Source organism: Neoarius graeffei, chromosome 24 (assembly GCF_027579695.1).
Source record: "Neoarius graeffei isolate fNeoGra1 chromosome 24, fNeoGra1.pri, whole genome shotgun sequence".
NCBI lineage: Eukaryota > Metazoa > Chordata > Actinopteri > Siluriformes > Ariidae > Neoarius > Neoarius graeffei.
The window spans coordinates 27,777,345-27,803,018 of record NC_083592.1 but is presented as its reverse complement, the minus strand read 5'-3'; the positions used below and the strand labels follow the sequence as shown (position 1 = coordinate 27,803,018).

General features: G+C 44.5%; 1 protein-coding gene across 4 annotated transcripts; it reads right to left on the bottom strand.

Moving 5' to 3' along the window:
* Positions 1 to 20,475: 20,475 nt before the first annotated feature.
* On the bottom strand, positions 20,476 to 23,356 carry gcnt4a (glucosaminyl (N-acetyl) transferase 4a). 4 transcript variants are annotated; one of them, XM_060906960.1, is made up of 3 exons: positions 23,132 to 23,356; positions 22,736 to 22,796; positions 20,476 to 22,401 (listed from the first exon to the last, which is right to left on the bottom strand). In XM_060906960.1, the coding sequence occupies exons 1-3, from the start codon at positions 23,341 to 23,343 to the stop codon at positions 21,217 to 21,219; spliced, it is 1,458 nt and encodes a 485-aa protein (XP_060762943.1). In that variant the 5' UTR covers positions 23,344 to 23,356; the 3' UTR covers positions 20,476 to 21,216. The 4 variants fall into 4 exon arrangements, with proteins under 4 accessions (XP_060762943.1, XP_060762946.1, XP_060762944.1 ...); XM_060906963.1 differs by having other exon boundaries at positions 22,736 to 22,848; positions 23,132 to 23,221; XM_060906961.1 differs by having other exon boundaries at positions 20,476 to 22,516; positions 23,132 to 23,158.
* Between the last annotated feature and the right edge of the window lie 2,318 nt (positions 23,357 to 25,674).

Below are 25,674 nucleotides of genomic sequence, written 5' to 3'. Positions count from 1 at the left end.
TGTTTTCAATCAATGGGATGACAATCAGGTGTGAGTGGGCACCCTGTTTTATTTAAAGAACAGGGATCTATCAAAGTCTGATCTTCACAACATGTGTTTGTGGAAGTGTATCATGGCATGAACAAAGGAGATTTCTGAGGACCTCAGAAAAAGCATTGTTGATGCTCATCAGGCTGGAAAAGGTTACAAAACCATCTCTAAAGAGTTTGGACTCCACCAATCCACAGTCAGACAGATTGTGTACAAATGGAGGAAATTCAAGACCATTGTTACCCTCCCCAGGAGTGGTCGACTAACAAAGATCACTCCAAGAGCAAGGCGTGTAATAGTCAGCGAGGTCACAAAGGACCCCGGGGTAACTTCTAAGTAACTGAAGGTCTCTCTCACATTGGCTAATGTTAATGTTCATGAGTCCACCATCAGGAGAACACTGAACAACAATGGTGCGCATGGCAGGGTTGCAAGGAGAAAGCCACTGCTCTCCAAAAAGAACATTTCTGCTCATCTGCAGTTTGCTAAAGATCATGTGGACAAGCCAGAAAGCTATTGGAAAAATGTTTTGTGGACGGATGAGACCAAAATAGAACTTTTTGGTTTAAATGAGAAGCGTTATGTTTGGAGAAAGGAAAACACTGGATTCCAGCATAAGGACCTTATCCCATCTGTGAAACATGGTGGTGGTAGTATCATGGTTTGGGCCTATTTTGCTGCATCTGGGCCAGGACGGCTTTCCATCATTGATGGAACAATGAATTCTGAATTATACCAGCAAATTCTAAAAGAAAATGTCAGGATATCTGTCCATGAACTGAATCTCAAGAGAAGGTGGGTCATGCAGCAAGACAACGACCCTAAGCACACAAGTCGTTCTACCAAAGAATGGTTAAAGAAGAATAAAGTTAATGTTTTGGAATGGCCAAGTCAAAGTCCTGACCTTAATCCAATCGAAATATTGTGGAAGGACCTGAAGCGAGCAGTTCATGTGAGGAAACCCACCAACATCCCAGAGTTGAAGCTGTTCTGTACGGGGGAACGGGCTAAAATTCCTCCAAGCCGGTGTGCAGGACTGATCAACAGTTACCAGAAATGTTTGGTTGCAGTTATTGCTGCACAAGGGGGTCACACCAGATACTGAAAGCAAAGGTTCACATACTTTTGCCACTCACAGATATGTAATATTGGATCATTTTCCTCAATAAATAAATGAGCAAGTATAATATTTTTGTCTTATTTGTTTAACTGGGTTCTCTTTATCTACTTTTAGGACTTGTGTGAAAATCTGATGATGTTTTTGTTCATATTTATGCAGAAATATAGAAAATTCTAAAGGGTTCACAAACTTTCAAGCACCACTGTATATATATATATAATCTCATTATCTCTAGCCGCTTTATCCTTCTACAGGGTCGCAGGCAAGCTGGAGCCTATCCCAGCTGACTACAGGCGAAAGGCGGGGTACACCCTGGACAAGTCGCCAGGTCATCACAGGGCTGACACATAGACACAGACAACCATTCACACTCACATTCACACCTACGGTCAATTTAGAGTCACCTAAATCGAATTGTCCTACTCGGACACGCTCCATCGCAGATGCACCAAACCTCATGTGATACTTCAAGCCAACTCCCCCAACACATACATGCAATCAGTTCTGACCCGCACTCATATTTTTCCTTTTTTTCTGCTCATCCCTTTTTCCTCCATAGGCTTGCATTGATTTTTGGCCCCATTGAAAATGAATGGTGTTTCAGGAGGAAAACTTTCACTCTCCATCAATTTTTTTAACCAAGTGACCAAACTTCAAGAAACTTCACTTGATGCCTCAGGCCAAGTCCCCGCACAGATCCATCCCCTCATCTGAGACCTGCACTCGTCTTTTCCTTGGTTTTCACGCATCTCTTTTTACCTCCATAGGCTTCCATTGATTTTTGGCCCCATTCAAATGAATGGAGTTTTGCTCAGTAACACTTCACCACACATCCACCAAACTTCATACGGCACCTCAGGCCAAATCACCCATCACACACGATATCGGTTCTGACCCGCACTCGTCTTTGTCTTGCTTTTCATCCGTCCATTTTTTGCCGCTAATCAATGGAAGCTTGACTGGGTCATTCCTCCCTTCCCCCATAGGTGATGATGCATTTGGCAAGGATCTGCTCATTTGAGACTTTGACAGCAAATCAACTTCAACTCAATGGCCACTTTATTAGGAATACTTACATGCACACACGATAGCAATTAGCATATAAGCATTCACGTGTTACCATGCTAGCTGTTAACATGTTACCCATTACGATATCATGCCTGCTGTTAGCTCGCGAGTTGTTAGCATGTTCACCATTAGCATGTTATCATGAGAGCTGTTAACATGTTAGGATTAGCATGGTAGCATGCAGAGTTCGCATGTTTGCTGTTAGCGAGTTCGCCTGAGCATGTTAGCATGCTAACTGTTAGCATGTCACCCTCAGCTTGTCAGCATGCTAAAAGTTAACATACTAGCCATTAGCATGTTAGCTGTTAGCATGATAGCTGTCAGCATATTAGCCTTAAAGTGTTAGAATTTTAACAAATAGCATGTTAATCATTAGCATGTTAGAATGCTAGCTGTTAGCATGTTATCTATTAGCATGTTAGCATTAACATGTTAACATGCTAGCTTTTAGCATGTTAGTATGCTAACTGTTAGCATGCTAGTTGTTAACATGTTGGCATTAACATGCTAGCATGATAGCTGCTCTGCTACAGCTCAGCAAGCACACTTTATATTTTCTCTGCGGCAGGGCTCTCAAGTTTTGAATGCAGGCAAGAGTGACACCCCCCCCATTGGGGGGGCCGGTTGGATGGGTCGCAGGAATGGGGGTCTTTCATTAATAATATTATTATTAGTGTTGTTGTTATTAATAACTGCTCAGACTTGCAGAAGAAAGGATAACACCTGGCACTGACAATTCAACCAAATACAAAGTCTTTATTCAATTCCCATGTATTGAAATAAGTATGGTGGTGTAGTGGTTAGCGCTGTTGCCTCACAGCAAGAAGGTCCTGGGTTCGAGCCCCGGGGCTGGCGAGGGCCTTTCCGTGCGGAGTTTGCATGTTCTCCCTGTGTCCGCATGGGTTTCCCCCACAGTCCAAAGACGTGCAGGTTAGGTTAACTGGTGGCTCTAAATTGACCGTAGGTGTGAATGGTTGTCTATGTGTCAGCCCTGTGATGACCTGGCGACTTGTCCAGGGTGTACCCTGCCTTTTGCCCGTGGTCAGCTGGGATGGGCTCCAGCTTGCCTGCGACCCTGTAGAACAGGGGTGTCAAACCTGATCCATAAAGGGCCTTGTGGCTGCAGGTTTTCATTCCAGCCATGCAGCAGCACACCTGACTTGGCTCATTCAATCAACTGAACTGTCTTCACACAGTCAAATACTTGCAGCCACACCCACCCTTGATTAAAGGGTGGGTGTGTCAGTTGATTGAATAAGCCAAATCAGGGTGCTGCTGCATGGCTGGAATGAAAACCTGCAGCCACACGGCCCTTTATGGATCAGGTTTGACACCCCTGCTGTAGAAGGATAAAGCGGCTAGAGATAATGAATGAATGAAATAAGTGTATGTGTGTGTGAGAGAGAGCAGAGAGAGAGAGATTATGACTGGTGTTGTTTATTGTAAGTGTTTGTTGCTTTTTTGGAGTCCTTCATCATTTGTGTTGTTGGCTCCCACTTAAAACAGTTCAGCTCAAGTCCAGCCATTTTCAGGGTCATGATAGAGGCCAATGTCCCGTAGTCTGGCTAACGTGACTTCAAAGCTCTGCGAGCATTTGGTCTGGCAAAGATATTAAGCCCAACCGTTTCCCAAAGGCATGGTTGACCCGCCTCCCTGAAATGCCTCAGTTTGCTACTGGTCGAAGCCAGAAAAGGCTGTGACGAAGCTTAAACCAATCACATCACTCTTTCCTCTGACGTATGTGACGCGACGGAAACTGCTTGAGTAACAGGAAGAAGATAAATACCTCCAGGGCTGCTCTTTGCTCCGTTTTCAATGAGAACTTCCCACTGAATGCTTTCAATACAGCATCTACCACTGTGTCAAAGGCTTGCCGCTGCTCCATGTTAGTAATGTTTCTAGTGAATGAAGCGCTTCCGGCATAGATTCTGTAAACAATCTATGGCTTCCGGTCGCAGTTCTACTACGTCACTGCCTTGAACACGCCTCTACCCAGGGCCGTTGGAGATGCTCAAAGTTGATTGGCTCCCGATTTTTCGGGAGCTTGGAAGAGCTGGAGATAGCTTGCCTTGCCAGACTAAGCTCGCAACAGCCCCCCGTGTTGCGTCACATTTAGGATGGGCGGGCCCAGGCTAAATGTCCCGTCCAGAGACAAGCTGTTTCGGGTTGAGGTTTTGTTCAGACTGACCACTGAAAATACCCTCTCAGCATCAGCATTTGAATGAGGAAGCACCAAAACCAAGGTTGTTATCTTTGATAACCTCCCAAATTGGTTCAAGCCAGTCGCCTTTGAAAAAGGAACCAAGGGCCTCTATTACTTAAATGTTTTCCTTTTATCTTAATAATGAGCAAGTCATGTTGTGTGCAAAAAAAATTCTTACTTTGTTCTTTTTTGAGGACATTCTTCCCCAAAACTCCTCAACGTCAAAGGATGTTGGGTCTTGTAATTTGTAATAGTTGGACTTTCCTCTTCCCTTATCTTCCCCCTGGAGTCACGCAGTTTCTATATTATGAGCAATAAAAACTTAATCTTTCACAAACGGGTCTTTCATAACTGCTGACAAATAAATAAAAAAAATCTTCACTCTTGCTGGTATTCACATGCTGCTTTAAACACACATTAGTGTTGCTGTTATTATTACTGACCTGTGTCTGTTATTGCCTGTGAACAAGTGGAGCGGCTCGCCAGGGGATCATTTAAACAGGTGCAATACAGCTCAGCTCCTGTAAAACCTTCCCATGTCCATGCTAATTATCTGGGCAACATTCTCTCACAGCAGGCAAGTTGTCATTTCTTGTGTCAAACAAGTTGTGAATTTGTTGTAACATTAAAACAGGATATGCCTTCCTCTGGTCTCTGTGCTGCTCGGAGCTCATCCTCATGGTGTCCACTGAACAAAACTTTCAGAAGATGGTTGGAGCAGAATCACGTGAACAATTCCCGGGATAACAATGCTTTTTTCATTGGTTGTTGCGTTATCGACCCAGATGCAATAGTGCTTCTGATTGGCTATTGTGTAGCCCCACCCTTTTCCTTTTTTTGATTGGCTGGTAAGTGGCAGGCTCGACTCATGGGAGACGCGCTTGTTTCCTGCCGTTTCCATAGCGGCGCGCCAGAGAAATTTATATTATAAATTTTTTCAGCATGGGTGGCACGGTGGTGTAGTGGTTAGTGCTGTTGCCTCATAGCAAGAAGGTCCGGGTTCGAGCCCCATGGCCGACGAGGGCCTTTCTGTGCGGAGTTTGCATGTTGTCCGTGTGGGTTTCCTCCGGGTGCTCCGGTTTCCCCCACAGTCCAAAGACATACAGGTTAGGTTAGCTGGTGACTCTAAATTGACCGTAGGTGTGAATGGTTGTCTGTGTCTATGTGTCGGCCCTGTGATGACCTGGCGACTTGTCCAGGGTGTACCCCGCCTTTCACCCGTAGTCAGCTGGGATAGGCTCCAGCTTGCCTGCGACCCTGTAGAAGGATAAAGCGGCTAGAGATAATGAGATGAGATTTTTTCAGCGTGAGAAATACAATGTGTGGCAGGAGTGCGTGACAAAAGACCGAAAAGCGTGACTGTCACGCTCAATGCGTGAGACTTGAGAGACCTGCTCTGTGGAAATGCAGTCTAGTTTTAATAATTTTTTTACAACACAGCTGTGTTTTTACTGTTAGTACAATAAAGTCACAGCAGTGTTACAGTAATTACACAGAAAGGCACTTGGATGACCTTTGGATTGCTGGCCATGTTCAGTCTCAGGGAGGTTATTTGTCTTTGATGGTGATAAGACAAACAGAAACGTCCTGTATATTTTTCTGTTGCAACTTATGTGCCGGGCGGCACGGTGGTGTAGTGGTTAGTGCTGTCGCCTCACAGCAAGAAGGTCCTGGGTTCGAGCCCTGGGGCCGGCGAGGGCCTTTCTGTGTGGAGTTTGCATGTTGTCCGCGTGGGTTTCCTCCAGGTGCTCCGGTTTCCCCCACAGTCCAAAGACATGCAGGTTAGGTTAACTAGTGACTCTAAATTGACCGTAGGTGTGAATGTGAGTGTGAATGGTTGTCTGTGTCTATGTGTCAGCCCTGTGATGACCTGGCAACTTGTCCAGGGTGTACCCCGCCTTTCACCTGTAGTCAGCTGGGATAGGCTCCAGCTTGCCTGCGACCCTGTAGAAGGATAAAGCGGCTAGAGATAATGAGATGAGATGGGAACTTCTGTGCCAGCTTGCAATGTAATTCTTTTCCCTTCCTCACTTTTTTATTTATTATTTTATTTATTTATTTTACAATACAGTCACAGCACTGTTACAGTAAGTGTACAGTAAGGTATTTGAATGAACTTTGGCTTACAGGTCCAGGTATTTACATTCTTTGGTCATTATAGATAGATATTTATTTTACGATGTCTGAATTATTTAACTGAAAGAAACAAACAGTCCGAGTCTTCAGAAGAACTGTGGCAGATTCTCCAAGATGCTCAGAAAGAATTAATAGCTAATTTCCTTATAAAAGGCACAAAGCATACCTGAAATGACTGATCCATTTTTAAACAGCAAAGGGTTGTTATACCAAATATTGACTTTGTCCACTGCAGTTACTGTTTAATGCTTTTTATAGTTGATTTTTTTTGGACTTTTTTTTACCTTTTATTGGATAGGACAGTGTAGAGACAGGAAATGAGCAGGAGAGAGAGATCAGGAAATGACCTTGGGCTGGAATCGAACCCAGGTCCCCAGATTTATGGTATGGCACCTTATCCACCTGAGCCACAACACCCCCATAGTTGTTTTTTTTTTTTATCTAGAAATATTTAATTTCATTATTTTGAAGGCATCTTTACTGTATAGCATTTCCTTACATGTGCATAAGACCTTTGCACAGTACTGTATATTTTTAAGCCAAACGAAGTAAGGTGTTATCATCAATATATCGTCCTGCTCAGTCTAAGAAAGTAACCACTGTGTACCAAAAATTTTTTTCAGAAACATTGGATTTGTCTTTTTTTTTTTTTAACTTTAAGTACTTCCTTTTTGGGGCGGCACAGTGGTTGTAGTGGTTAGCACTGTCACCTCACAGCAAGAAGGTTCTGTGTTCGAGCCCAGCGGCCGGCGAGGGCCTCTCTGTGTGGAGTTTGCATGTTCTCCTCATGTCTGTGTGGGTTTCCTCCAGGTGCTCCAGTTTCCCCCAAAGACATGCAGGTTAGGCTAATTGGTGGCTCTAAATTGACTGTAGGTGTGAATGGTTGTTTGTGTCTATGTGTCAGCCCTGTGATGACCTGGCGACTTGTCCAGGGTGTACCCCGCCTCTTGCCCATAGTCAACTGGGATAGGCTCCAGCTAGCCTGCAACCCTGTAGAACAGGATAAGCAGCTACAGATAATGGATGGATACTTCCTTTTTGAATCACCTAAAATGAATTTCCAACCAAAAATATTGTGGAAAAAAAAGCATACCAAGTGTAAAACATTTTCAGAGGCGGCGGCAGGAAATTTTGGATGGGGGGGACGATGTGTCACGCACCAAAGGCACACCAAATCTAGGGGGTCCGGGGGCATATGCACAAGGAAATTTTGGAATTTTTAACCCTCTAAAACGCTATTTCCCACATTTTGATGGGCGGGCAAATTTTGGTGGAGTAAAGCTAAATGTAATATCTCTATTAGAGTACATTTCGTCCATGTATTTTTTACTATATGAAACAGAACTACTGATACCATAACGTAATTACGTCTACTTAGTATCGTTGAGAGGATAACACCCTCTTACCATGGGTTTGGTACTTTCTACTGTGTTTACATGTGAGTAAACACACATACAATGTTCAAATGTACCTTGCTTAATTGAAGTAACCAAAGTAGTGCATTCTCTCATCATTGAAAGACGAGAAGGCAGCAGCAATAGGGGCCAAGTCCATGGCGTCCACGATATTTTTATGTACATGTAGCAGTGTACAGTTGTTAAGTCGTTCGGTCATTGAAGACCGAAGGTACAGTGGCATGCAAAAGTTTGGGCACCCTTACTGAAAATGTCTGTTACTGTGAATAGTTAAGTGAGAAGAAGATGAACTGATCACCAAAAGGCATAAAGGTAAAGACGACACATTTCTTTTCAGCATTTTCTGCAAGATTTGTGTATTATTTGTGTTTTGTACAATTGGTGAGTGAAAAAAGAAAAGGAACACAAAATGCGAAAGTTTGGGCGCCCCAATACATTTGAGTTCTTGGGTAACTTTTACCAAGGTTCCAGACCTTAATTAGCTTATTGAGCTGTGGCTTGTTCAAATTCTTCGTTAGGAAAGGTCAGATGATGTAGATTTCAAAGCTGTATAAATTCTCTGACTCCTCAAACTTGTCCCTAAAATCAACAGCCATGGGCTCCTCTAAGCAACTCCCTCGCATTCTGAACAATAAAATAATTGATGCTCACAAAGCAGGAGAAGGCTACAAGAACGTAGCAAAGTGTTTTCAGGTAGCTGTTTCCTCAGACTGTAATGTTATTAAGAAATGGCAGTTAACAGAAACGGTGGAGATCAAGGTGAGGTCTGGAAGATGAAGAAAACTTTCTGAAAGAACTGCTCGTTGGATTGCTAGAAAGACAAATAAAAACCCTGTTTGACTGCAAAAGACTTTCAGAAAGATTTAGCAGACCCTGGAGTGGTGGTGCACTGTTCTACTATGCAGCGACACCTGAACAAATATGACCTTCATGGAAGAGTCATCAGAAGAAAACCTTTCCTGGTTCCTAGCCACAAAATTTAGCGTCTGAAGTTTGCAAATGAACATCTAAATAAGCCTGATGCATTTTGGAAACAAGTCCTGTGGACTGATGAAATCAAAATAGAACTTTCTGGCCACAATGTGCAAAGGTATGTTTGGAGAAAAAAGGGTGCCAAATTCCAGGAAAAGAACACCTCTCCAACTCTGAAGCATGGGTGTGGATCGATCATGCTTTGGGGTTGTGTTGCAGCCAGTGGCACAGGGCACATTTCATTGGTCGAGGGAAGCATGGATTCGAATAAATACCAGCAAATTCTGGAAGCAAACATCACACCATCTGTAAAAAAGTTGAAGTTAAAAAGAGGATGGGTCCTACAATAAGACGATGATCCAAAACACACCTCAAAATCTACAATGGAATACCTCAAGAGGCACAAGGTGAAGGTTTTGCCCTGGCCCTCACAGTCCCCTGACCTAAACATCATAGAAAATCTGTGGATAGATCTCGAAAGAGCAGTGCATGCAAGACAGCCCAAGAAACTTGTAGAACTGGAAGCCTTTTGCAAGGACGAATGTGTGAAAATCCCCCAGGTAAGAACTGAAAGATTATTAGCTGGCTACAAAAAGTGTTTCCAAGCTGTGATACTTGCCAAAGGGGGTGTTACTAGGTACTAACCATGCAGGGTGCCCAAACTTTTGCTTCAGGCCCTTTTCCTTTTTTTGTCATTTTGAAAATGTAAAAGATGAAAATAAAAAATTGTTTTTGCTTAAAATATAAAGGGAATGAGTCATCTTTAACTTTATGCCTTTTGGAGATCATTTTATCTTCAACTTGCTTAACTGTTCACAGTAACAGCACTTTTGACCAGGGGTGCCCGAACGTTTGCAGACCACTGTTTGTCAACACCCTTTTCAAAGTGGAGAAAGCTCTTTCAGATGTTGCAGATGATGCTGGGATAAAGGAACGCAGCGAGATTTAATAAGGGAAAACAAAGGCGCGCAGCAGGCTGTTTATTCACACTACTCCCTCCTACATAATCTTGGGGGGGGGTCGTGTCCCCCCGACGCCGCCACTGATTTTACTTGACCCAACTTTTATGACAAAGCCCAAAATTATCTTATTCACAGGCCTGTATGTGCTGTCAATAAGCCATTGCCAGTGCTTGGCTTGTCCAAACTCAGGCTGCTGTCATTGTGCCAAATGAGTGGAAGGTGGAAGGCACTTCTCTCGTTGCGACTGAGGCCTGTGGATTAAGGAAGGCAGGGTATCATATAAAGGCTCTTTGTTTCAGAAGAGTCCATGTCTTAGGCCAACTCTGTGGACACTGCTGAGTGACATGGTTTGTCTCACTGTACCCGTGGCGCTTGCTTGTCTCTCATGGACTCATAAGCCTCCTGTCATCAGACACACAAAGCTCACAATTATGACTCCAATTACTCTTATGATGACAGTGGCCAGAGAAGGCCAAAGGGTACCCAAACCACACAGTGCTGACTTAGGGCAGCTTTCAGATTTCTCTTAGGGTTCTGGGAGACCGGACTCTAGAATTTCTGAAAAAGTTTGTTGTTTGATCAGATTTCCATAGTTCAGCGGGTGTCATGTTCAAAGAGAAAGAAAAAAAAAAAGCTGTTTGGCGCCAACTTCATACCATGCTCATGAAGAGAACATGGCCACTTTAGGGTAATAGTATGACATTATGAAACAAGAAGGAACAATAACAGAGAAGTGAGAAATAAATGATAAAAACAAGTCAGTCAAGTGGCTGCACCTTTCACTTCCCAAAATCTATTTGCACATAGTATTACTGCTGGTAAATTAATTCACCTTATGATAATGTGAACATTTCACTCAAGCTACCAAAACCATTATTATTAAAATAATATGTGAAACCGTGGCGGCGTAGTGGTTAGCGCTGTCGCCTCACAGCAAGAAGGTCCGGGTTCGAGCCCCGTGGCTGGCGAGGGCCTTTCTGTGTGGAGTTTGCATGTTCTCTCTGTGTGGGTTTCCTCCGGGTGCTCCGGTTTCCCCCACAGTCCAAAGACATGCAGGTTAGGTTAACTGGTGACTCTAAATTGACCGTAGGTGTGAGTGTGAATGGTTGTCTATGTTACCCCTTTTCTACCAAATCAGTTCCAGGGCTGGTTTGGGGCCAGTGCTGGTTCACAACTCGTTCAACTTGTGAGCCAGCTGAGAACCAGTTTGCTTTTCCATAGCTCGGGGTGCCAAGGGGAGCCACGTCATTACGTCACTGTATACGTCAGTTACGTCACTGCGTTTGCATAAACCTTGGCGCGAACATCGAAGTAACAACAACATGGAGAAGAAGAAGCAGCAACAACAACATCAACAATGAATGACTTTGCATTTGTACAGCTGCTGCTTCTGGCTTTACGGTGCTTCATTGGGATCAGAAAACGGCAGATCCAATATGTTTGTGTTGAGCGACAGGTTTTGAGTGGACGGTGATTACGTTCTAGGAAACAGGTAATAACCTAATAACGTTTTGACTCTTATATCTCGTTGCTTAAACATGGCGACCTTTCGCGGTCTTGCTATTGTTGTTGGTCTTAACAACTCCGCCCCCCACTGGCATAAGCGGTTCTTTCCTCTGGCCCAGCAAAGAGCTGGTGCTAGCCTGGAACCGGTTTTTCTGGCCCCAGAGCCAGTTCTTTGTCAGTGGAAACAGAAAACACAGTTCCAAACTAAGCACTGGCCCCGAACCAGCCCTGGAACTGATTTGGTGGAAAAGGGGCATGTGTCAGCCCTGTGATGACCTGGCGACTTGTCCAGGGTGTACCCCGCCCTTCGCCCGTAGTCAGCTGGGATAGGCTCCAGCTTGCCTGCGACCCTGTAGAACAGGATAAAGCAGCTAGAGATAATGAGATGAGATGAGATATGTGAAACCAAACTGCACTCTAAATATCAGTATCTGGATTGTACAGTCAAATAACATGTAGCCTTCTGTTCATTAAACCACTAATAATTAAATAAAATGGTGCAAGAATAAAACTTTTCATCTTGGCTGACTTAGGATCAGTTCTGCCTATCTTAGAGAACAGCAAAATCTATATTACATCAACATGTTCAGGGAATTTCCACTAAAATCATCCCACGCTAACAGCAGATGACGTTTATTCCCCTAGAAAAAGGTCATCAGTTCATTGTAAAAGCAAAACTTCTCTGACCTACGCTCTGAGAACGAACATGTTTGGAATTAAAGCAATATTTATTGATATTATTACTTATTTATATTCATAATCTAATAAACTTAAATGAAAATAGAAGAATGGGCAAACTTAATACTTTGTGGATATGTAAGCAATGTAATGTTTAGTATTATTTCAATGCAGTGCTCCACAGATTTGGAGGCAAAAGAGGCACTAGTGGAAAAAGAGTGTGAGATAATTAAAAATTCTGAGCAACACATATAACCAGATGCTATTTAAGTCCCGCCCTTTTTTTTTCAAGAATCGCCTCCAGTTATGGTTCATCTCATCTCATCTCATTATCTCTAGCTGCTTTATCCTGTTCTACAGGGTCGCAGGCAAGCTGGAGCCTATCCCAGCTGACTACGGGCGAGAGGCGGGGTACACCCTGGACAAGTCGCCAGGTCATCATAGGGCTGACACATAGACACAGACAACCATTCACACTCACATTCACACCTACGGTCAATTTAGAGTCACCAGTTAACCTAACCTGCATGTCTTTGGACTGTGGGGGAAACCGGAGCACCCGGAGGAAACCCACGCGGACACGGGGAGAACATGCAAACTCCACACAGAAAGGCCCTCGCCGGCCACAGGGCTTGAACCTGGACCTTCTTGCTGTGAGGCGACAGAGCTAACCACTACACCACCATGCTGCCCCCAGTTTTGGTTACAATGGCTAAATACAAGCTCAACGAACTTTCATTTGGTTATACTCCCAAACACATAGCTACAAATTTCTTAGCTTCCCTTTCTTGAAAATGAAACTCTATATTCATCAGATTTCTGGTGCACTGAGACATGATCGCTCCTAAGATGATCTGAAAAGGTAATGAGAGTCTTTCATGGCAGCAGATTATCATCATAGTATATCATCTTAACAAAGCTAATTATAATATTTTGTTCTGGATTTACAGTTATTAGTCTTTATGTGCAACTGTTACATTAACTCATATTTGGTCAATTACTATTTGTAAGATTGTGTGTGTTCTCGTGCATAGCTGTCCTGAGCTTTATGACCCTTTCACACCCTGGTAAACGTGCATAATCGCGAGAACATACTCTTTTATTTTCTCTGTACCTTCTAGTTTCACTGAAACCACATTCCTGGACCCTCCTGTTCTAGGGGGTGTACATTCTGCTCTTTCATGTATAATAAAACAACTCCTTATTTGGTGAGTTGACCTTGTGCCCCCGAGCCCCTTACTTATCTTGTCACGCAAGCTTCTGATGTATATAAACCCTGCTCTTTCTGTGTATCGTTGAGCAGTGCTTGAATAAACCAGATTGATTTAACTCGTGTGGTTTGTTTTAACCCTGCTCCAGAGCGCTCTTACGTCAACGCATCTGAACTGAGACAGACACAGGTTCTAACAATTTGGTGACCCCGACGTGATACTCTCAATCAGGTAAGACATGTTTGATTGACTACCTGGTTGGCAGTAGTTTCGTAGTGTCCTACGGAGGACAGTTTTCCCTGGTTCGAGTCCAGGAAGAGCGCGCTATACAAATTTGTACTATATTTGTTGTCTGTTCCTCTTCAGATCCGTTTGTTGTCATTGTACGATGGGAAGCTCGTTCCCTAAGCCTGCGCCAGGGGAAACCCCGGCCGAATGGATGAATAAGTGTGGTTTAGGCTATTACGTTACGCCGTGGCTGGACAATTTGGCTGGGTGGACGGAGGCAAATCCTCAGATTCCATCGTATCCCCGTGATGGGACGTTTAATCCAGGCTTTCTTGCTTCAGCGCACCGTATGATTTATGAAAGCTTAGGCGATCCGGATTGGGACCGCCCTTATATGCGCGCAGGGTATGATTTACGAAGAAATGGTTTGACATGAAGAAGGTATGGGATAAATCAAAGGGTGTTTACACCCCGAGACCTGTTTTAAAGGCTATTCTAAAACTAAAACTTTCTCAGTTAACCTCCCATGTAAAGCGAGGGAGGAATAGTTACGTCCCACTCATTCCTCATCTCATATACATGTCCAGTAAATTTGTTAGCACATGATTTAATGTGCAAATTAGAAGTAAATCTCACATCCACTCCAGATGGACTAACTATTGAAGTAAGTGAAATGTGCGGTGTGCAGTATGGGTTTGGAAGCCCTCTGTATGTGTATGTCTGGCAGCTCTGTTCAGATCAGCTCGCACATTTGAACACCTCATCAGTTGACACAGATTATATGATGAGGAGCGTTTGCTCGAAATAGTCGATGTGTTGCAACCTAGAAATGACGTCGCTATGAATATAAAGGAAGAAATAGCTCCGGCTCAGGAAGGTGGCCGTCCGCGTCGGCGCACCGTGACTACCTTCTTTTGGAAGGACACGCCGGACGCGCTGCAGCAGCTTCGTGAGCAGTTGACGCGATACCTGCTCGCCTTAAAACAAGCAAATAGAGACCTGTCACAGGTCACTAACTGCAAACAGGAGCGTTCTGAGCTGACGTCGGCTTTCTGGAAGCGCTTTGGGGAAGTTTGGCAACATTTGGGAGGTCTTGAACTTGATTTGGCAAACCCGAACCCAATGTTCTTGTCCACCTTTCTGTCTAATTGTCGCCCCGAAATACAGAGCGTTTTAAAACATCACTGGAGTGACCGGAATAATCTGGTCCTCCGTCAGGCCGGGGAGCGGGTGCGCACGCTGGAGAGCGATGGTCTTTTAGACTGTAAAACGAATAAAGCATGTTTATCCGTCGTGCCGGGCGGACGAGCGGAGGGACGACAGGAGAGGGGTCGCCGAACGGGACCGCGCGGCGGGGGAGGGAGGAGAAATGGAAAGTGCCACTATTGTGGAAAAGAGGGGCACTGGATAAGAGAATGTCATGCGAAACAGCGAGATGAGCAGGAACGCGAGAAACCCGTCATGCGCGCCGGTTCAAGCCCCACAGGGCAGAGAAATCCTGCCCGCCCATAGGGCTGCCCTCAGAGCGATGAAACCCCGACCGTTGCTATGTTAAATCTTTTATTCAGCTCCCCTCTTAACGAAGATCTTCCCACTATTGTTTTATGCCTGGCAGGGACTGAATATCCTTTTTTACTCGACACCGGGGCTACCATGTCCTCAGTGGGGAGGGAATATGCGGGTCCTTTATCTACACGGTCTGTAAGCTCTGTGGGAATAGAAGGGGTTCCTTTCCATTCCAGTTGCACGCCCCCCCTTTCTGTTACTTGTGCCCTTGATCCTTTACTGAAGTTTTCTCACTCCTTTGTTTGCATGCCTGATTGCCCTTTTAACCTGCTTGGACGGGATCTCATGAGCCTCCTAGGGCTTTCTATTTCTTTCAGTGGTTCACACATGGTTGTTGACGCACCAGACGACACTTCGTCGGCTGCTCTTGCCCTCACCTCCCTTTCTCTTCCTCATAATCTTCTTAATGCTGCTTGTGCCGTTACCCACCTCACACCCTCTCTTTCTGACCTTCCAGCTTCTCTTTGGGCGGAACATAAGGACGAGGTGGGCTTTGTTAACTGTACCCCTTACGAGGCGGTCATTAAACACTCTTCGCCAGTATATGTAAAACAGTACCCCCTTTCCCCAGCTAAACTGTCTGGCATTGATGATGTTCTGTGTTCTCTCCTAGAGCAAGGTGTGGTTGTTCCCTGTGTCAGCCCTTATAACACCCCAGTGAATCCGGTGCAGAAGCCCAACGGCACGTGGCGTTTCACCCAGGATTTGCGTAAGATTAATGAGTTAATTATCCCAGTCGCCCCATTAGTTCCAGACGTTCCCTCTCTTATGGCCTCGATTCCGTGTGAACATGCTTTTTTCTCTGTAATTGATCTCTGTTCTGCCTTTTTCAGCGTCCCTGTGGGCCACGACACGCAGCCCCTGTTCGCTTTTACGCACAGGGGAAAGCAGTACACATGGACCAGGTTACCCCAAGGATATGTCGATTCCCCCGCGGTTTTTACAGCCGTAGTGAGGGACGCCTTGGCCGGTTTGTGCCTCCCCTCGGGCTCCTCCGTGCTCCAGTACGCGGATGATCTTCTGGTAACGGCGGAGGACGAGGACATTTGCGCTACAGCTACACTTGCTCTCCTCTCCCTTCTGGCGCAAGAAGGTTTCAAGGTCTCACGAACTAAGCTTCAGTTCTGCCTCCCCACTGTTCGATATCTGGGTCACGATCTCTCCCAGGGCTCCCGCAGGCTCAGCCCCGAGCGTGTGCAGGTCATCCTAGACACTCAGGTGCCTGCCACGAAACACGCCCTCATGGCTTTTCTGGGACTTATCAATTACTGCCGCCAGTGGATTCCTGACTGTTCCACCTATGACAAGTGTCTGCGCTCTGCAATTCTGCACTCGGACCCTTTGACTCAGCCCCTGGTGTGGTCTGATGAGATGCTGACGGCCTTCAGGGCCTTGAAACAGGCTTTATGCTCGGCCCCTGCTCTCGGACTTCCGAATTACCGTTTGCCGTTTCATTTATATGTGTGCAACCAGCAGGGAACTGCGTCTGGGGTTTTGGCGCAGGAGCACGGGGGGGGTATGCGGCCTTGTGCGTTCCTCTCTAAAACTCTTGATTCTGTGGCACAGGGTCTCCCTGCTTGCCTCAGGGCGGTGGCTGCATGTGCTGTCATGGTCACGGACGCTGAACGGCTGGTTTTGTCTCACCCGCTCGTTCTCCACACCTCACATGATGTAGTGCACGTTTTAAAGAACCTCAGTACCCAGCATTTATCTGCGCAGCGTCGCTCTGGATACGAGTCTATTCTTTTGGCCACCGAAAACCTTACTGTTAAGCCCTCCTCCTCTTTTGATTCTCTCGCGCACGCGCTTCAGCGCCTCCTCAATTCACAGGATGATTTTCTTCCTTCTGAAACACACGACTGCATTTCTAGCATTCTTTTCGAGACAAGTATCCGCCCCGACTTACGCTCCACCCCGTTACTTTCAGGTGATTCGCTGTTTGTGGACGGCTCGTGCTCACGCCCCTCTGACGGCGTTTTCGTGTGTGGTTATTCTGTGTGCCGCCTTCCTGATGAAACTGTTGAAGCTTTTTCTCTTCCTTTCTCCTCGGCTCAGGCTGCCGAACTATACGCTCTAACCCGTGCATGTGTTATTGCCCAGGACACAGACGTCACTATCTACACTGATTCACGTTACGCTTTCGGCGTTGCTCACGACTTTGGTCGGATTTGGGCTTCGCGTGGGTTCACCACTGCAGACGGTAAGCCCATTTCTCATTCTTCGCTTGTTACTGATTTAATCACCGCCTGTCTTCTCCCGCGCTCTTTAGCCATTGTTAAGACTCGTGCTCATTGTATTGGGGACTCTTTTGAGATCAGGGGAAACTCTCTCGCCGATCGCATTGCCAAAGCCGCGGCTGCCTCCGGTGTTTTTCCGCCTTCGCTTACTCTCTCCCTGGTCTCATCCAGTCGCATGATTAGTGCCGTTCTTCCGGACATTGACTTGATCTCCCTCCAGGCCTCCGCTTCGGCCTCAGACAACCATTTCTGGGACTCATGCGGCGCGCAGCCGTCTGACGGCGTTCGGATCGATGCTCAGGGCCGCCTTTGTTTGCCTAGACATTGCACTCCTTTCCTCGTCCGCGAGTTTCATGGTCCCACTCACCGCGGACGAAGGGGGGTAGTGGAGGATTTATCCAAAATATTTTGCATCGACAAAATACACACCGATGTACATCACATTCTAGACAGATGTTTAACGTGCGCCCAGAATAATCCATCTAAACCAGGCGCGGTACATCAGCACCTTCCCATACCTGACACGCCGTTCCAGGAATGGCAGATTGACTTCACTCACATGCCAAAGCAGGGCCCCTTTAAGTATCTCTTGGTCATGGTCGACAAATTTTCACGATGGGTGGAGGCTTTCCCTTGCGGGAAAGAAGACGCTCGCACGGCGGTAAACAAATTGACGCAAGAAATCATTCCGCGTTATGGTCTCCCGGTAGGGATAGACTCTGACAAAGGTACGCCGTTCACCTCTAAGGTGACACAAGAACTGTGTAAAGACTTAAAGATCCATTGGCGTTTCCACATCCCGTACCATCCACAATCCTCCGGCATTGTGGAGCGCGCAAACAGAACAATCAAGGGTAAGCTGCGTAAAGCCATGCAAGAAGCTGGTACTAAAAACTGGGTACAAATTTTACCCTTAGTCCTCGCTGACATGCGAATGACCGCTCAAGTGGCCCTCGACAACCTGTCTCCGTACGAGCTCGTGATGGGCCGGCCTTTTCCTACACCCTGGCGCAGAGGTATGCAGGCTATAGGAACGAGTGATCTTGATGTACATCTCAGTGAGTACGCCGTGGGTCTCATGCGGGTACTTGATGAATACTGGACGAGACTAAATTCCAAAAAGCCTCCCATTCCTGAGGCACCCACTCACCCCTTTGAGGTAGGGGATAAAGTGTTGGTAAAGAAATTCGCTAAATTAGGCACTCCTCTAGAGGAACCACCCTACAGTGAACCCACGGATGTGCTCGCTGTAACTCGAACGGCTGTACTAACTGACCTTTTTCCACAGTGGATTCATGCCAGTCGAATAAAGAAGGCTCCAATGTAATAGAAATCTATATTGTTGATGCTTAACAGGTTTTTGTGTTTCAGAAAGTTGCTGTGACAATAGCTGACGGCCTTTTCAGGGATCCCCTTTCCAGCATCCGGAGTGATCCGGTTTCGGCTGATCTACAAAGAGGGGATGGTCGGTGCGTCCCGCAGACTTCTGAACTGAGGAATCTGAAAGACACGTGAGCCTGGGCTACCTTCAACTATCTACATCCTGTGGACACAGAAAGAACAAAGTCAGTGACCAGTATGACTTTCCTTCTGGTATTGGTCTTAGCGCTTGGAGCAGGGAATCCCGCTCAAGCCAGCCACGAGGACAACGTTTTTTGGCGATTTGCCAATTGGACTGCTAAACAACATACTAATCAGTCTTGTTATGTCTGTCAATACGTTAGAGTCTAAACTGTAGTTATACTCTGTAAACAAAGTATAAAAGAGGGGATTGTAAGATTGTGTGTGTTCTCGTGCATAGCTGTCCTGAGCTTTATGACCCTTTCACACCCTGGTAAACGTGCATAATCGCGAGAACATACTCTTTTATTTTCTCTGTACCTTCTAGTTTCACTGAAACCACATTCCTGGACCCTCCTGTTCTAGGGGGTGTACATTCTGCTCTTTCATGTATAATAAAACAACTCCTTATTTGGTGAGTTGACCTTGTGCCCCCGAGCCCCTTACTTATCTTGTCACGCAAGCTTCTGATGTATATAAACCCTGCTCTTTCTGTGTATCGTTGAGCAGTGCTTGAATAAACCAGATTGATTTAACTCGTGTGGTTTGTTTTAACCCTGCTCCAGAGCGCTCTTACGTCAACGCATCTGAACTGAGACAGACACAGGTTCTAACACTATTCCATCACTGAAATCAATTCTACTCTAATTCTGCTCATAGATAGATGCACCATATGGTGTAATTACAGAATTACAGACCTGTATTTAAAGCAAAGCATCATAATATATGATCAGTTAACAGCAATGTTTGTACAAATAGATATTCTAAGATATCAAGAGATGCATCAATATATGTTTTGATAGGCATTTAAGACATGCTATGATCTCATTTCCTTGTTTTTAACCAAAGGAAACGAAACCTATGTGCAGTTTCTGACAGAAAACAGACAGGAAATTATATGCCAATGCTATGAGAATGTCTTCCACATGTTAATGATAAATGGCAATAGGGTGAAGCAGGTCACATGCAAGACAGAATTACACACATAAATATTCCACAAAGGACTTGGTGTAATTTTATCCAATCCATCACAGACATACTGTACATAAACTGTGTCTCACACAAACCAATCTCATGTGAAGATTGTTTGATTAGGATTTCATATAATGCTTCAACTTCAGTTTGTAACAGCAGCAAATCAAGACTTAACAAACAACATGTAATGTATTGTGATACAACTAAAACCTGCGATACCTTTACAGATAAATATTTAATAATAATGGATATTAATTGTAACCTGGCGACTTGTCCAGGGTGTACCCCGCCTCTCGCCCATAGTCAGCTGGGATAGGCTCCAGCTTGCCTGCGACCCTGTAGGACAGGATAAGCGGCTACAGATAATGGATGGATATTAATTGATTCAAATATCTAAATATAAAGTGTTTAAAATAAATGTAACTCATTTTTTTTGAGAGAACACAAATATTTAAACTACACATCCTCAAATGAAAATGAGTCACAAAGTCTAGGTCAATAGGTGTGGCAAAAGCAGCTTAAGTAAATTAATGATTAACAGCTTATGAATACACGAGTTAATTTATGTGTGTGCCTAAGTGAAAGAGCATAAAGATTGGCCCAAGGTATGAAATTGAACAAGGAATTTCTCTTTAATATCAATTTTATTAAAACAAGAGACATTCTTCCACCTAACTGTTCACCGAGTGAATTATGACTGTCAGCAGGTGTTCCTTGATTCCTGTTAGAAAAGAGATCTAGCTGTAAAATACCACCATCTTAATAAGCCCTGTCCAGAAAAAGCATCATTGAGTTATCTCGTACAGACTGCTGATGCTTTACGTATGAAAGACTTACGAAAGAACGAGACTGTAAATATCATTATCAAGATCCAAAACACAAATAGGCTAATACAGTTGGAGACCTCATTTAAATATATCTTTAAAAATAAAAAAAGATAAATGAGGTAGAATATTGGGTTGATATGATTTTTTTCATAGAGTATTGATATGATTTTTTTTCATAACACATTTCATAGTTCTTTAGTAAGGCAACAATAAATACAGTATACTCCAAGTAGAAGCGGAAAGGCACTTTAAATTGCCATTGAGTTCCTACGCTTTCGTGACGTTAATGGCAAAAGGCGTTGATTGTTTTGCTCACAGTTATCAGAGAATCTGTTTAGGAAACTGTATTACATTGAATATTTCACCAGCAAAGGAAGGAAAACCCTACACAAAGCGTTATACTTTTTTTTTTGCTGTATAATAGGTGCAAGACAGTTTCAACTGGAAACAAGTACAAAAGCCTCAACCCCTCTGGGTCCATAAACTAGGCCATAAATAAAGGTCTTCAGTCCCTACCCCTTTTTAAGAGATTGCACTCAAACCTTGTTGAATTTTACTTTCTTCAAGTTTTTCCTCAAGACATTGAATGAGGACAGGGTCTACTTTTGGATCAAACTTGTTTGCAAACCAGTGGCCGTATTCCAAGAGCCATCTGAGTTCTGCAGCGCCATAAATGCAAACACTACGCATATGTGTTCCAGTGCAAGGGGGGTACAAAGCCCCTTCCAAATAGTTCCACTTTACCAGCCGAGTTTTACTCTTCAAATCAGTCACATCAGGCTCTGTCCTCGGGATCTCTCCTGGCACACCAGGCACTCGTGCCAGCGTGGCCCAAAAATGTTCATCTGGAGAATAGGTGTCAGATGACCACTCTAAAAAGTCTTTTGCCAGCTGGCTAGTCTGAACATACTGGACAAAATCACGCGAGAGTACAAAATAGGCACTTCCAATAAACATCTCAATGCCATGCGGTGGGGGGCTTTTAGCGAGTGTAGTTCTAATGGGTAACTTCTGGTACTCATATGGGACTTCTTTCAGTTCATGCTGAAAGCTGAAGCGTTGTTTCTTTAGCTCACTCGGTCGGCTTGACTCCAACATATTTGCCCCCTTCAGCTTTTTCAGTTCCTTCACCAGCTCATAATTGGATTTCAGTGGGAAGTCTTGCCCACAAAGATTGATAGCATACTTCCATTTGACCTCTGACCTCATTAGATCTGACAGGCAATTGAGATCTGCGTTGAGTCTTGTGATGTGTGCATACTGCACCGATTCCACTTTGGAGGCAATGATTATGTTTGGGAAACATTTAGCCAGGTTTTTCACCCCTGCAATAAAGGATTTCGAGGACTTCTGATCATAATGAATACAATATATGTTGCATGGTGCGTAGATGGCTCTGATAATCCTCTCTATCATGGGCATGTTCTTATGCACTACTAAAGAGTAGGCCAGTGGAAAGTCACGTTCCTCGTCAGTCACGGAGACGCCATTGTAACCTCTCACAGATAAGTATTTTGGACAATCCTCAGTAAAGGACACGACACTCTCATCATCCAAATCCACAATGTCTCTGCGCCTTATCTCCAAGGACTTGCCAATTTCTACTGGATCCAGCTGATAAATGGCATCGCAGTCAATGGCATCTTTGTTAGCCTGAGAATTGGATGATCTTACTGTAATTCCATAGGGCTCGACGTAGTATCGTTTCTTCAATGAGACATTTACGTAGACAAGCATCAGTACACACACAATGGACAATGACACAAAGAGCAGGTAGATTTTGTGCCTTAGCTTATGTAAAGCAGCACATCTCGCTTTCATTCTGTGGGCAAAAAAAAAGTAAATGCTGGGGGAAATTCAGTAACATGTCTAAAGACATACAATTTGTTTTAGTTAGAGGTATGTTAATTTTAAATTCAGATAACATATATAGAAGAATAAAAAGGATGCAGGGAAAAACTACAAACCTTCACAGTTTGACATGAAACCTGCTTTACTAATTAAAACTTTCATCTGATCATGGGGCAGGTGTGAAACCTACCTTGCACTCTCGCGTTGTCACTTGTTTTCTGTAGCGTTCCATCAAAGATATCTTGAACAAACTGAAGAATAACAGTCCACTGTCAGTGTGTTCACTTTATACAGGCTTCACCACTGTTTAAGGGTGAACAAGAACAGCATCAGCTGAATGTGGATATCCTAACACAATTAATGTTACAGCACACATGTATATGTCTCAGCATGAATGCATTAGTAAGATAATCCAGAAAAAAAAAAGGTGCTGCACAGCAGCTCCCTAAACATCTGCTTCTTTCAGTTCACACACTGAAGAGTCGGATGCTGCATTCGACTCAGAGCCGAACAGAAATGAATCTTTTCACGTGGCTCCTCGGATTTATGATCGCATTCTGGATTTTAATGCATAAAGAACACTTACGGTTTTAAGTGAGTCAGTGTGAGAGCTCCACTTGACTTCTCGCCCCATCGCTTAACTGTGAATAAGTACAGCGAGGGCGGAATCAGGCGGCGATTCTCTCCCAGACAAGGGCTCGAAGAGCGGGGATGGGAGGCGGGGCAAGTGGGCGTGTCAAAGCCGAGCAGCAGTGAGGTATACAAGCTCAAGCCACTCCCACAGAACTGCACAGACATCACTGTCAGTTACTCTACTGTACAATGACTGAGCTCTGTGGAAAAATGGTAGCAGCAGGAGTAATAATAATAATTTGTGGGATTTCAATGTGCAATGTGACAAAGGCAAAGAGGCCTGATATGATCATCATTTACAAAAAAAATCTGCATAATGATTGACATCGAAGAAGAAACCTTTATTTGTCACATGCACACTGAAATTCATCCTCTGCATTTAACCCATCTGAAGCAGTGAACACACACACACACCCAGAGCAGTGGGCAGCCACACTAGAGCACCCAGGTACCTTTCTCAAGGGCACCTCAGAAACCCACGCAGACATGAGGAGAACATGCAAACTCCACACAGAAAGACCCTCGCAGGCCACTGGGTTTGAACCCAGAACCTTCTTGCTGTGAGGTGACCGTGCTAACCACTACACCGCACCAGTGACACTGCATGCCCGAGTGACAGCAGGGTGGCTGCTAAAGAGCATGAAAAGATAGAGAAGTACCAAGACTTGAAAAGAGCACGGCTTTGGGGTAAGAAGGTGGAAATAGTTCCAGTTGTTGTTGGTGCCTTAGGCACAATGACAAAGAAACTGAATCAGTGGTTGGAAAAGTTGGGAATAGAGATGAGAATGGATTTGCTGCAGAAGACGGCGCTCTTAGGGACGGCCAGAATTTTGAGAAAAGTATTGGAAATGTAAAGGTAGGAGATTTGATAGGAACCTTTGGTCATTTGGTCTGACTCACTTTCTTTCAAGAAAAACAGCACAACACCTGCTTGTGAATAATGGAAATAATAATCCATACGGGTGGCACAGTGGTGTAGTGTTTGGCACTGTTGCCTCACAGCAAGAAGGTCCTGGGTTCGAGCCCAGTGGCCGATGAGGGCCTTTCTGTGTGGAGCTGGCATGCTGTCTGTGTGGGCTTCCACTGGGTGCTCCGGTTTCCCCCAAAGACATGCAGGTTATGTTAATTGGCAGCTCTAAATTGAGTGTGAATGGTTGTTTGTGTCTGTGTGTCAGCCCTGCAATGATGTGTACAGTGGTGCTTGAAAGTTTGTGAACCCTTTTGAATTGTCTATATTTCTGCATAAATATGACCTAAAACATCATCAGATTTTCACACAAGTCCTAAAAGTAGATAAAGAGAACCCAGTTAAACAAATGAGACAAAAATATTAGACTTGGTCATTTATTTATTGAGGAAAATGATCCAATATTACACATCTGTGAGTGGCAAAAGTATGTGAACCTCTAGCATTAGCAGTTAATTTGAAGGTGAAATTAGAGTCAGGTGTTTTCAATCAATGGGATGACAATCAGGTGTGAGTGGGCACCCTGTTTTATTTAAAGAACAGCGATCTATCAAAGTCTGATCTTCACAACACGTTTGTGGAAGTGTATCATGGCACGAACAAAGGAGATTTCTGAGGACCTCAGAAAAAGCCTTGTTGATGCTCATCAGGCTGGAAAAGGTTACAAAACCATCTCTAAAGAGTTTGGACTCCACCAATCCACAGTCAGACAGATTGTGTACAAATGGAGGAAATTCAAGACTATTGTTACCCTCCCCAGGAGTGGTCGACCAACAAAGATCACTCCAAGAGCAAGGCGTGTAATAATCGGTGAGGTCATAAAGGACCCCAGGGTAACTTCTAAGCAACTGAAGGCCTCTCTCACATTGGCTAATGTTCATGAGTCCACCATCAGGAGAACACTGAACAACAATGGTGTGCATGGCAGGTTGCAAGGAGAAAGCCACTGCTCTCCAAAAAGAACATTGCTGCTCATCTGCAGTTTGCTAAAGATCACGTGGACAAGCCGGAAGGCTATTGGAAAAATGTTTTGTGGACGGATGAGACCAAAATAGAACTTTTTGGTTTAAATGAGAAGCGTTATGTTTGGAGAAAGGAAAACACTGCATTCCAGCATAAGAACCTGATCTCATCTGTGAAACATGGTGGTGGTAGTATCATGGTTTGGGCCTATTTTGCTGCATCTGGGCCAGGACGGCTTGCCATCATTGATGGAACAATGAATTCTGAATTATACCAGTGAATTCTAAAGGAAAATGTCAGGACATCTGTCCATGAACTGAATCTCAAGAGAAGGTGGGTCATGCAGCAAGACAACGACCTTAAGCACACAAGTCGTTCTACCAAAGAATGGTTAAAGAAGAAGAAAATTAATGTTTTGGAATGGCCAAGTCAAAGTCCTGACCTTAATCCAATCGAAATGTTGTGGAAGGACCTTGTAAAACCTTGAGCGGGTGGGTGGAGCACAGAAGTACGGCAGGCCAGAACTGAGTTTCCAAAACTCTATTTTTACACTTTTCAGTGCTATC

Coding starts and splice junctions, on each gene's coding strand:
- gcnt4a (XM_060906960.1), bottom strand. CDS start 23,343: ATGTCTGTGCAGTTCTGTGGGAGTGGCTTGAGCTTGTATACCTCACTG. Junction 22,797..23,131: donor ACACTGACTCACTTAAAACC/GTAAGTGTTCTT, acceptor GTTATTCTTCAG/TTTGTTCAAGATATCTTTGA. Junction 22,402..22,735: donor TGACAACGCGAGAGTGCAAG/GTAGGTTTCACA, acceptor GTCTCATTGAAG/AAACGATACTACGTCGAGCC.